The 12,770-nt window shown below is 44.0% G+C and overlaps 1 protein-coding gene across 1 annotated transcript; it reads right to left on the bottom strand.

Moving 5' to 3' along the window:
* Positions 1–1,677: 1,677 nt before the first annotated feature.
* Positions 1,678–12,707, bottom strand: rtcb (RNA 2',3'-cyclic phosphate and 5'-OH ligase). Its single transcript, XM_061914391.1, has 12 exons — positions 12,365–12,707; positions 9,092–9,170; positions 8,950–9,017; positions 8,776–8,875; positions 7,187–7,343; positions 6,956–7,112; positions 4,932–5,091; positions 4,690–4,865; positions 4,440–4,628; positions 4,270–4,380; positions 1,898–2,017; positions 1,678–1,824 (listed from the first exon to the last, which is right to left on the bottom strand). Exons 1-12 carry the CDS (start codon positions 12,455–12,457, stop codon positions 1,717–1,719), a joined length of 1,518 nt encoding a protein of 505 aa, XP_061770375.1. The 5' UTR covers positions 12,458–12,707; the 3' UTR covers positions 1,678–1,716.
* Between the last annotated feature and the right edge of the window lie 63 nt (positions 12,708–12,770).

Here is a 12,770-nt window from a genome sequence, read left to right as displayed (position 1 = left end):
GACTTATGGTCCAGGAGGTGACCTCGTCGTCTGTGCTGAAATCACGGGAGGTGTCCTGCAGATGGACCTCTATATTTTCTGGATTCAAGGTTCTGGAGTTGGATTCTCTACGGGGAAAAGAATCGCCAATAGCATCTAAGGTCAGGCTGTCCGGCCCCTGGGAGGAGTCTTCCGACCGTCTTCGGGTGCCTGCGATTCCAGTGACGAGTGTGTGAATATCGGTCAAGCAGCCACACAACTTATTGGCGCGATTCCGTCTGGTCGCTGGTTCCATTTTTAGCCAGAAGAGCAGCTGTTGCACAAATCTTTTAGCGGAATCTTCCAGAAACTTCATGAGAATTTGGAGATTGTCCAACATTTTTTGGTCCACCTCCAAGATAATGGGTTCCAAGACACGCCTCCACACCTCAATGGACTGGACTGGGGTCCGGTTCATGGTCATGTAGCAAAACATTTTGTTCGCCAGTTCTTGGGAGTACCTGTTGGCCTCAGGTTCAAGCCCATCCACGTCAATGCTTCCGTCCCCCTCCGGCACGGCCCCGTCACAGAACACGTCCTCGATGCGGGAACGGATTTCGTGGAAGGTGAGCAGGAAATTGGGCTGGGAAATCTGGGTCGCTTGGTCCTGGATCATGCACTGATGACGGACCTTCTCCAACTCGCACATCAGCTCATCAAACTTCTTGTGACAAAAGTTAAGGAAGTTGCGTTGACGGGAGGACTCGTCGCTGCCGGCTGGATCCACGCCGGCAGAGCGGAAGTACCGGCCAAGCAGATCTTTGACCAGAGCCAGATTGAAGTGAGGCCTGGGTGGAAAACTACGCGCCCCTTCGGGGGAGTCGGTGTAGTGCAGGTCTTTGATGATCATCTCCACAATTCCACTTGCTACTTTTGCCATTTCCTGCTTAGGGATAACGTGGTCCGTGTTGGTCCACTTGCGGAGGATTTGGGTCACGGACTCGATGGTTTCTTCGTGGTTCAGCTGACACGTGACCATGCTCTTGGGCTCCTCGATGCTGACGAGTTGGCGCCAACACGAGCGGACGCAGCGCGCATGCGGCGTCACTTTGCTCAAGTAGACCTTGAGCGCGCCGCAGGCCAGCAGGACCATCTTGGCCAGGACGTCCGTCTTGGTGAAGGAGGTCGGCACGTAAAGGGGCGTGGTCACGGGCCAGGGAGCCAAGGAGACGTTGACGCGGTGACACACCTCTTCCTCAACCAGAGAGTCCAGCTTCTGCGCGCTGATGCTCGGCTGGTCCGGCACGTTGAGCGCCGAGCCCAACACGGTACCGAGACCGCCCTCTACGTGGATCTTGAAGTTCCTCTTGGGTTCTCGAAGCTCGGCCACGATGAAGCGCAGCGCGTGCACGCACAGCTTGTGCGTGGCGTGCGTGCACATGTCGGCCAGCAAGACATGCGTGGACGTGTCTGTGGTCCCCGAGGCCAGCATGACCCACTGGGCCGCCAGAACCCGCTTCAGGTGGTTCCGCACAATTGGGAGGACGAGCTCCGCATGAACCCTGTAAACGTCCTCCATGTTTGCCGCACTCAACTTTGCACGCTTGACGCGCTACCTCCCACCTTGCGGCTGCACCGCTTTAAAGAGCAAAGCTTTGACGCGTCTGTGACGTCACAGGCCCGTGAGACGCACAAAGGACGAAGAAAAAAGCCGAATCATAATTTTAATGTTTTATTAATGATGTCATTAGGGGGTCTTTAGCCTTTGATGACAGCGATGGGTCGCAACTTGATGGCCTTCCTGCTGATGCCCGCCTGATGACATGTGTCTACCACGTCTGTCACATTTTTGTAGGACTGTGGAGCCTGAAAAGAACAACAAAAAAAACGTGAACACGCTTTGACAGCATATGGGGTAAAGATTGGCGCTAGGACTCACCTCCTCCATGACGAGCTTGGGCGACGCCACCCGGATGGCGATGCCCTTGTCGGCCAGCTGGTCCAGAACATCCTGGAAGTCCAGATTCCGGCGGGACTTTGCACGAGACAGAGCGCGGCCCTGAACACCAGGAAGTACATCCACCATTAATTATATTTTTTTAATAATATTTTTTATTTATCGCTCATTGTTAAAGGCCCATTGAAACCCACTACTACCGACCATGCAGTCTGATAATATTTTATCATTGATATATAAACTAACATTGCAACACATGCCAATACGGCCGCTTTAGTTTACTAAATTGCAATTTTAAATATCCCGGGAGTTTCTTGTTGAAAACGTCGCTAAATGATGACGTGTACGCTTAAGGAAATATTAGCGCTGCGCACACACAGCTAAAAGTCGTCTGCTTTAACGGCATAATTACACAGTATTCTGGACATCTTTGTTGCTGAATCTTTTGCAATTTGTTCAATTAATAATGGAGAAGTCAAAGTAGAAAGATGGAGTTGGGAAGCTTTAGCCTTTAGCCACACAAACACACAGTGATTCCTTGTTTAAAAATTCCCAGGGGCTAAGCTTTCCTATGGAACAGAGCAGTCAAGCGAACCTGGATCCTGACCAAATGTCAACCAGCAGTTTTTGGGTGAGAAAATTGTGGTAAAAAGTCGCCACTCACACTGAGCTTGTGCCGTCCATACAGCTGCCGTCGACTTCCATCAGACACTGGCCTCAAGACACCCGTGGACACACCCTTCCGACTATCAGGTACTATTAAACTCACTAAAACACTAGCAACACAATAGAAAGATAAGGGATTTCTCAGAATTATCCTAGTAAATGTGTCTAAAAACATCTGAATCCGCACCAATGCAATTGCGTTTTTTTTTCTAGTCCGTCGCTATCAATATCCTCAAATACGAATCTTTCATCCTCACTCAAATTAATGGGGAAATTGTCGTTTTCTTGGTACGAATAGCTCTTTTTGTTGGAGGCTCCCATTAAAAACAATGTGAGGATGTGAGGAGCCATCAACATGTGACGTCATCGTCTGCTACTTCCGGTAAAGGCAGCGCTTTTCTGTTAACAACCAAAAGTTGCGAACTTTATCGTGGATTTTCTCTACTAAATCCTTTCATCAAAAATATGGCAATATCGCGAAATGATTGAGTATGACACAGAATGGACCTGCTATCCCCGTTTAAATAAGAAAATCTAATTTCAGTAGGCCTTTAATGTTAAAGGCCCGTTTGAATAAGAAAATCTCTGAAATGAGATTTTCTTATTTAAACGGGGATAGCAGGTCCATTCTATGTGTCATACTTGATCATTTTGCGATATTGCCATGTTTTTGCTGAAAGGATTTAGTAGAGAACATCCACGATAAAGTTTGCAACTTTTGGTCGCTAATAAAAAAAGCTTTCCCTGTACCGGAAGTAGCAGACGATGTGCGCGTGATGTCACCAGTGTGAGGGCTCCTCACATCCTCACATTGTTTATAATGTGAGCCACCAGCTGTAAGAGCAATTCGGACCGAGAAAGTGACGATTTCCCTATTAATTTGAGCGAGAGTGAAAGATATGTGGATGAGGAAAGTTAGAGTGAAGCACTTAAAAAAAAAAAGGCGACTGCTCCAGTGGGAGCGTTTCAGATGTAATTAAACACATTTACTAGGATAATTCTGGAATATCCCTTATCTGCTTATTGTGTTAATAGTATTTTAGTGAGATTATAAAGTCAAGTTTGATTGCTGCGGTGAACGCCAGCGTCTCTGAGAGAAGCCAAGGAGCCAAGTTCACAGCTGCTTTTTTGACCTGCAGGATGAGGTCGCGTAATCCACTCAAGTCTCCGGTAAGAGCCGACTTAATATCACAATTATCCCATCCAAAAACTTGCTGGTTGACGTAGAGAAACATGTTCGCTTGACCACTCTGTGTTAAAGCTTCACAACAAACAAAGAAACACCGGCTGTGTTTCGGTTGCTAAAGGCAGCTGCTTTCCACCAACAGCATTCTTATTTGACGTCTCCATTATTAATTGAACAAATTGCAAAAGATTCAGCAACACAGATGTCCAAAATACTGTGTAATTGCGCGATGAAAAGAGACGACTTTTAGCCGTAAGTGGTGCTGGGCTAATATGTCCCCTCCAACCAATAACGTGTCATCTTTCCACGACGTTTTCAACAGGAAACTCCGCGGGAAATTTAAAATTGTCATTTAGAAAACTAAAAAGGCCGTATTGGCATGTGTTGCAATGTTAATATTTCATCATTGATATATAAACTATCAGACTGCGTGGTTGGTAGTAGTGGGTTTCAGTAGGCCTTTAACCCTTTGCTGCCATAACCAGAAGGTAAACCCCCATACCGCTCCATGACAGGTGGTGCCAAACGTCTCCGTCATGCCTTGTTCTGTCCCCGTGAGGACATAGCTGCAAGTTCCCATGGTTCCTCCGATCAACACCGGCTGTCCCGTGAGCTGATGAAGGTGAGACATGTCACACGTAGGTCCAAACACGAGGGCACACGTGACTATACCTGGTAGTCCACGGGGATGAGAGGGTGGTGTGGAGGGAAGGCACGAGTGGATCCCTTGCGGTGGACGAGCAGCGTCCTCTGCTTTCCGTCCACCATGTGCTCCTCCACCTTGGCGATGTTGTGTGACACGTCGTAGATGACGTGCATGTCCAGGTCGTCGGGGGTGGTGGCAAAGACTTTGGAGAAGGCCTGCAACCGCACGAGCAGTGTTGGCGCTAACTGGTTAACAAAGTACGTGTGGCGGCGCTACCTGTCTGGTGAGGAAGGTCATGGAAGAGCGGTTGACCCAAGCGTAATTTCCAGCCGCCGCCATCCCCTTCAGGTAGTCCTGTCCTTCCTGGGAAGTGATGCGAGCGCAGGCCAGCTGCCGGTCGTTCACCACGATCTGGTCCCTCTTCATGGCCTTCTCCATAGCGACCAGGGCATCTTTCGAAAAGGTGGACACCTACGTCAAGACGGCACAGGACGGGGACACGGGAAAGGACTCGCTACCTGTGGCCACCTGATGTCCCAGTCCTCTGCTGCCGCTGTGGATCATGACGCACACCTGTCCCTTGTGGTCCACGCCCATCTTCTTGGCGGCATAGTCGTTGTAGATCTCGTCCACTACCTGGATCTCGGCGTAATGGTTTCCTGCTCCCAGAGTTCCGAGCTGTGACACAAATACCCCTTCAGTGGCCTAGAGCAGTGGTTCTCAGATGGGGGTACTTGAAGGTATGCCAAGGGGTATTTTTTTTAAACATTCTAAAAATAGCAACAATTCAAAAATCCTTTATAAATATATTTATTTAATAATACTTCAACAAAATATAAGTTCATAAACTGTAAAAAAGAAATACAACAATGCAATATTCAGTGTTGACAGCTAGATTTTTGTGGACCGTCCATCCATCATCTTCCACTTATCCAAGGTTGGGTCACGGGGGCAGCAGCCTAAGCTCTCCCCAGCCACCTCGACTAGCTCTTCCCGGGGGATACCGAGGCGTTCCCAGGCCAGCCAGGAGACATAGTCTCCCAAAGGTATCCTGGGTCTTCCCTGTGGCCTCCTACCGGTTGGACGTGCCCTAAACACCTCCCTAGGGAGGCGTTCGGGTGGCATCCTGACCAGATGCCCGAACCACCTCATCTGGCTCCTCTCGATGTGGAGGAGCAGCGGCTTTACTTTGAGTTCCTCCCGGATGGCAGAGCTTCTCACCCTATCTCTAAGGGAGAGCCCCGCCACACGGCGGAGGAAACTCATTTCGGCCGCTTGTACCCGTGATCTTATCCTTTCGGTCATGACCCAAAGCTCATGACCATAGGTGAGGATGGGAACGTAGATCGACCGGTAAATTGAGAGCTTTGCCTTCCGGCTCAGCTCCTTCTTCACCACAACGGATCGATACAACGTCCGCATTACTGAAGACGCCGCACGGATCCGCCTGTCGATCTCACGATCCACTCTTCCCCCACTCGTGAACAAGACTCCTAGGTACTTGAACTCCTCCACTTGGGGCAGGGTCTCCTCCCCAACCCGGAGATGGCACTCCACCCTTTTCCGGGCGAGAACCATGGACTCGGACTTGGAGGTGCTGATTCTCATTCTGGTCGCTTCACACTCGGCTGCGAACCGATCCAGTGAGAGCTGAAGATCCCGGCCAGATGAAGCCATCAGGACCACATCGTCTGCAAAAAGCAGAGACCTGATCCCACGGCCACCAAACCGGAACCCCTCAACGCCTTGAAATTCTGTCCATAAAAGTTATGAACAGAATTGGTGACAAAGGACAGCCTTGGCGGAGTCCAACCCTCTCTGTTAAAGATTTCTTTTTTTGTGAAGAAATGTTTAGAATTAAGTTGATGAATCCAGATGGATCTCTATTACAATCCCCAAAGAGGGCACTTTAAGTTAATGACTACTTCTATGTGTAGAAATCTCTATAATTGAATCACTTGTTTATTTTTCAACAAGTTTTTAGTTATTTTTGTATCTTTTTTTTCCCCCAAATAGTTCAAGAAAGACCACTACAAATGAGCAATAAATCAGAAACTGATGACATAGTGCTGTATTTTACTTCTTTATCTCCTTTTTTCAACCAAAAATGCTTTGCTCTGATTAGGGGGTACTTGAATTAAAAAAATGTTCACAGGGGGTACATCACTGAAAAAAGGTTGAGAACCACTGGACTAGTGATTAGAGCGTCCGCCCTGAGATCGGTAGGTTGTGAGTTCAAACCCCGGCCGAGTCATACCAAAGACTATAAAAATGGGACTCATTGCCTCCCTGCTTGGCACTCAGCATCAAGGGTTGGAATTGGGGTTTAAATCACCATAAATGATTCCCGGGCGCGGCACCGCTGCTGCCCACTGCTCCCCTCACCTCCCAAGGGGTGATCAAGGGTGATGGGTCAAATTCAGAGAATAATTTCGCCACACCTAGTGTGTGTGTGTGACAATCATTGGTACTTTAACTTTTACAAAACAATGGGCGTGAGCGCTGGAATTTATTGTGAAAGGGCAGGAACATGAAGCGGTACCTGAGGCAGGCCCCTCTTCTTGGCCTTTGAAGACACTTTGTTGGGGTCTGCTTGCAGCATCCGGCCGTACTCCTCGCAATGCTCCTTGTCCTCCGCCCACGCATAGCCTTCCCTCAGGGACCAGTCTACGCCCATCTCTAGCGCCTCCTCCAGGTCCCTACACACACATGCGTACCAAGGCTCAGAGCTGAGATAGAGAACCAGATCAGGCCTGGCAGTGGCGTGCTTTACTTAGCGCCCATGGGGATGACGCCCTTCGAGCCGACTCCCACTGGGATGTGGTCAAAGAGCGACTGGGCTAGTTGCTCCTTAACGGGCTCCACATCTCGCTCGTCTAAGTTTGTCCTCAGCAGACGGACGCCACAGTTGATGTCGAAACCCACGCCACCTTCAAAAGCAAGACATGCTTAAAGGCCTACTGAAATGAGATGGTCTTATTTAAACCGGAATAGCAGGTCCATTCTATGTCATACTTGATCATTTCGCGATATTGCCATAATTTTTGCTGAAAGGATTTAGTAGAGAACATCGACGATAAAGTTCGCAACTTTTGGTCGCTAATAGAAAAGCCTTGCCTGTACCGGAAGTATGTGCGCGTGACGTCACTGGTTGCAGGGGTCCACACATAATCCCATTGTTTTTAATGGGAGCCACCAGCAGTAAGAGCAATTCGGACCAAGAAAGCGACAATTTCTCCATTAATTTGAGCGAGGATGAAAGATTTTTGAATTAGGATATTGATAGTGAATAGAAAAAAAAAAAAAAGTGACTGCTCTGGGCGACGGCAGTGTGAGCGTTTCAGATGTACTTAGACACATTTACTAGGATAATTCTGGAAGATCCCTTATCTGCTTATTGTTTTAATAGTGTTTTAGAGAGATTTTAATCCAACTTTTTTTTATTGACTTTTTCACATATACAGAAAAAAGGTGCAAGTCGAAACAGTACAATTTTAAAGTCAGTGAATTCTTCATACCTTTACCCCTAAAACCACCCACCCACCCACCCTTCCACCCCACTCAGGTCGAACCAACCAGGGACACATGGCACAAACAACAAGTAAGACGACAAAGACACACACATTCACACATACACCCATACAACACCAAAAACAGAAAGAGACTAAAAGGAGAGAGAAAGGGAGAACAAATTTAGAGGGATTTTAAAGATTGTAAGGACATACCTCAAGGTCGGATGGCTGCGGTGAACACTTTAAAGTGTCTCAGAGAGAAGCCGAGGAGCCAAGCTCACAGCTGCCGCTGCTGCAGGACGACGAATAATCCAATGATATCTCCGGTAAAATATATATCACAATTTCCCCATCCAAAAACATGCTGGTTGACGTATAGAAAACATGTTCGCTTGACCGCTCTGCTTCACAACAAACAAAGAAACATAGACTGTGTCTCGGTGCTAAAGACAGCTGCAATACACCGCTTTCCACCAAAATCATTATTCTTTATGGCCTCCATTATTAATTGAACAAAATTGCAAAAGATTCAGCAATACAGATGTCCAAAATACTGTGTAATTATGCGGTTAAAGCACACGACTTTTAGCCGCGAGTGGTGCAGCTGCTAATATTTCCTGACAGTCAGTGACGTCACGCGTACGCCTCATCATTCCACGACGTTTTCTACAAGAAACTCGCGAGAAATTTAAAATTGCAATTTAGTAAACTAAAATGGCCATATTGGCATGTGTTGCAATGTTAATATTTCATCATTGATATATAAACTATCAGAATGCGTGGTCGGTAGTAGTGGCTTTCAGTAGGTCTTTAATTTGTATCCTAAATGGCTGTGTGTGTGCGTGCTCACCTGGAGACACCACGGCACTTGGGTCGTTCATATCGAAGGCGGCCATGTTGCCAATGGCAAAGCCATATCCAGAGTGGACATCCGGGAGGCCGATGGATCTCTGTGGTGCAACGAGACAAAAATGTTTATCGTCGGGCGAGCGCGCTGTTCTAAGCTCGAACAGCGCACACTCACATGGACGATCCCGGGGAGCGCTGCCACGTTCCCGATTTGTTTCATGGCCGGAAGGAAGCCGCCAAAACCTGAGGACCAGGCAGGAAGACGTGTTGATGAGTCATAGAAAAGAGGTTTTTCAGATGCTGAGCGTGGAAATCACCTCCTCCTCGACAAGCGTTCCTCAGCTCCTCGAACATCAACTTCTCCAAGGGGTCATTGACGTAGAAGATTCCTTCCACCTGGAACATGTCATTTCACTATTTGGTTTAAAACATATAAACATAACATATTTGCTTACATCAGAGATGTCCAAAGTGCGGCCCGCAGGGAATTTTTTACAGCCCAACGGCACATTGTAAAAATACAAACCATAAACAGTGGCATAAAAAGCAAACAGGTGAAATTTAACAAGAAAATGTTCCAATTTTGACTCTAATAACACAAAGCTGCCATGCAGGCAGTTTCTTTCTTTAGAAAAAATGAGTCAAAATCAATGTCATTAAGAATTATTGACCTATTTAAGGCTCCAATTACGTCCCACTTTTGAGATATTTTTTGTGTAAAATGTTGCATATTTTGTGTTTGCCACACGTTTTTGTTTTAAAACGAACAAACAAAAAACAAACAACAATAATAAAAGTTATAATTGACGGATGAATCTGAAGTTGATCTTGAGATTATTGTGTTAAAAGTAAACAAAATAATTATAATTTATTTTTTAACACTTCAATGAGTAGGAACCTTTTAGATCCCCAATAATTTTAGTGTGATTTTTTTTTTTTAAGTGTCATTGCTCAAAAAATAATAATGAATTAAAATCAATGTTATGACTCATTGGCCTTTTTAAAGCTACACTTATTATATAATCTAAAATATTCCACTTGAAAATGTTATTGGGTGAAAATATTGCATATTTTGTTTTTCTATTAAAAAAAAAAAAAAAAAGTTTTTCTTTGACCAAAAGAGGATACAACTTTTTTTCCTTTTTTTTTTTAAATGTTATATTGACAGATAGACCTAATGTTGATCTAGAGCAGTGGTTCTTAACCGTGTTGGAGGTACCGAACACCACCAGTTTCATTTGCGCATTCACCGAACCCTTTAGTGAAAAATAAAAAATAAACATTTTCAAATTCAAGATAAAGTTGTATGTTTTTAGTAACACTTTAGTATAGGGGAACATATTCTAAGTAACAAAGACTTAATTCAGAGTTATTTGGACACTAGGGGAACATATTTTAAGTAACAAAAACTTAACTCAAAGTTATTTGGTTAGGGTCAGGGTTAGAGGGTGGTGAAATTTGTCCTCTGCATTGGACCCATCCCCTTGATCACTCCCTGGGAAAGGAGGGGAGCAGTGGGCAGCAGCAGTGCTGCGCCCGGGAATCATTTATGGTGATTTAACCCCCAATTCCAACCCTTGATGCTGAGTGCCAAGCAGGGAGGCAATGGGTCCCATTTTAATAGTCTTTGGTATGAACTCACAACCTACCGATCTCAGAGCGGACACTAAGCACTAGGCCACTGAGTAGGTCTAATTACTACTTAATGACTAGTTAAGAGCCAATATGTTACTAATTTGCAAGTTAATAAGCAACTAATTGATGGTGAATATGTTCCCCATACTAAAGTGTAACCATGTTTTTTTACTGGTGCACAAAATCAACTGTGCATGAACATCACCTTGTTCAAACATTAAAACTAAGACTAAACTCACAACAAACTACACACCTGCAAATTAGTCAGCTGTTGCCGTATCTATAATATACCAACAGGGAGAAGTTTGTATCTACAGGAAGAGTCGGATGTGTTTTGATCTCCGCCGAACCCCTGAGGTCTACTCACCGAACCCCTAGGGTTCGATCGAACCACGGTTAAGGACCACTGGTCTAGAGATTTAAGCCTATAATAATTAATAATAATAATAATAATTATAATACTAAATAATGACACATTTTTAATATTTTTTTTACCAAAACCCTGAGTGGAGGCTTAAATGTATGTTTTTTTATAAATATATTGTACTGGTTTTTAAAATAAATAATATCAAAATGGCCCGAGCTTGCTTTGATTTTTCAGTGTGCGGCCCTCAGTGGAAAAAGTTTGGCTTGGATTATGTGTATATATATATATATATATACGTATATATATATATATATATATATATGTAGGTGTGGGAAAAATCACAAGACTACTTCATCTCTACAGAACTGATTCATGAGGGGTTCCTGTAGAGATGAAGTAGTCTTGTGATTTTTCCCACACCTACATATTGCGCTCTACCACGGTATCGAGCACTATTCTCTGGATAATCCAATCAAGACATACATACATACACACACATATACATATATATATATATATATATATATATATTTACTGCGAATCTTTGGGTGTCCCATGATTCGATTCAATATTGATTCTTGGGGTCGCGATTCGATTATATATCGATTTTTTCGATTCAACGCGATTCTCGATTCAAAAACGATATTTTTTCGATTCAAAACGATTCTGTATTCATTCAATACATAGGATTTCAGCAGGATCTACCCCAGTCTGCTGACATGCTAGCAGAGTAGTAGATTTTTTTTAAAAAGCTTTTATAATTGTAAAGGACAATGTTTTATCAACTGATTGCAATAATGTACATTTGTTTTAACTATTAAACGAACCAAAAATATGACTTATTTTATCTTTGAAAATATTGGACACAGTGTGTTGTCAAGCTTATGAGATGCGTTGCAAGTGTGTAAATGTCTAATGATAATGTCTGAGGGATTTTTAATCACTGCTATGCTGAAATTATAACTGATATTGATACTGTTGTTGATAATATTCATTTTTGTTTCACTACTTTTGGTTTGTTCTGTGTCGTGTTTGTGTCTCCTCTCAATTGCTCTGTTTATTGCAGTTCTGAGTGTTGCTGGGTCAGGTTTGGTTTTGGAATTAGATTGCATTGTTGTGGTAATGCTGTGTAGTGGTTTGTTGGATTGAAAAAATAAATAAATAAATGAAATCGATTTAAAAAAAAAAAAGAGAATCGATTCTGAATCGCGCAATGTATTTCATTCGAATTCGAATTGATTTTTTCCCACACCCCTAATATATATATATATATATATATATATATATATATATATATATATATATACATATATAAATATATATTATCTAAGCCAGGGGTGTCCAAACTTTTTCCACTGAGGGCAGCACACTGAAAAATCAAAGCAAGCTCGACTTTGGCATCAATTATATGCAGACATACGTACATGAAACCATAGGAAGATATATATGGTTTCGTGTACGTATGTCTCTGCATATAATTGATACCAAAGTCGTAATTTGAAGTAACGCCTAGTAGTAAACAAAACACTTACAAAAGAATGTGAACATAATGCTGCATAGCTAAGTAGCTAACAGCTACGATATCTACCTGCATGTTGGGGACAAAACCCTTTTTAATCCTCCAGCAGTTTGTGGAAATCTTGTCCACGAATTGCAGCTCGTCGTTGTAATTTCTACTCATTATTGTTGTTTATTCCCAAAGAAAAGCGAGTATAATGACGCACGCCAGCCGCTGTCGCGTAGGACCTAAATGGCATGAGCCGGGGTGCTACGGAAGCTCGGCAGCATTTAAAACGCTTAAACCTGTACAACTCGTTCGCTGTTTATGTACTACTTTGCAAATGAAATTACTCAAACTATTCTTGCTTTAGCAAAGTATTGTGGATTGTATTTTTCCTTATTTAACTTTATTTTAGTATTTCTTGCCGTCGGAAACAACTGCGTCACAATGTGGCTGTCCTTCAAAACAAAAGCACAACATTTCTCAGAAACAT

The sequence above is a fragment of the Nerophis ophidion genome, linkage group LG10, assembly GCF_033978795.1.
Source record: "Nerophis ophidion isolate RoL-2023_Sa linkage group LG10, RoL_Noph_v1.0, whole genome shotgun sequence".
Classification (NCBI taxonomy): Eukaryota; Metazoa; Chordata; class Actinopteri; order Syngnathiformes; family Syngnathidae; genus Nerophis; species Nerophis ophidion.
The sequence above is the reverse complement of the archived record's forward strand: the minus strand, read 5'-3'. Positions and strand labels throughout refer to the sequence as shown.

Excerpts from the sequence above, each read along its gene's own strand:
- rtcb (XM_061914391.1), bottom strand. The coding sequence starts at position 12,457 with ATGAGTAGAAATTACAACGACGAGCTGCAATTCGTGGACAAGATTTCC. Across the intron at positions 7,344-8,775 it reads AAGTGCCGTGGTGTCTCCAG|GTGGCGTGGGTTTCGACATC; the intron begins GTGAGCACGCAC and ends TTGCTTTTGAAG. Across the intron at positions 4,381-4,439 it reads TCATCCCCGTGGACTACCAG|CTCACGGGACAGCCGGTGTT; the intron begins GTATAGTCACGT and ends CACCTTCATCAG.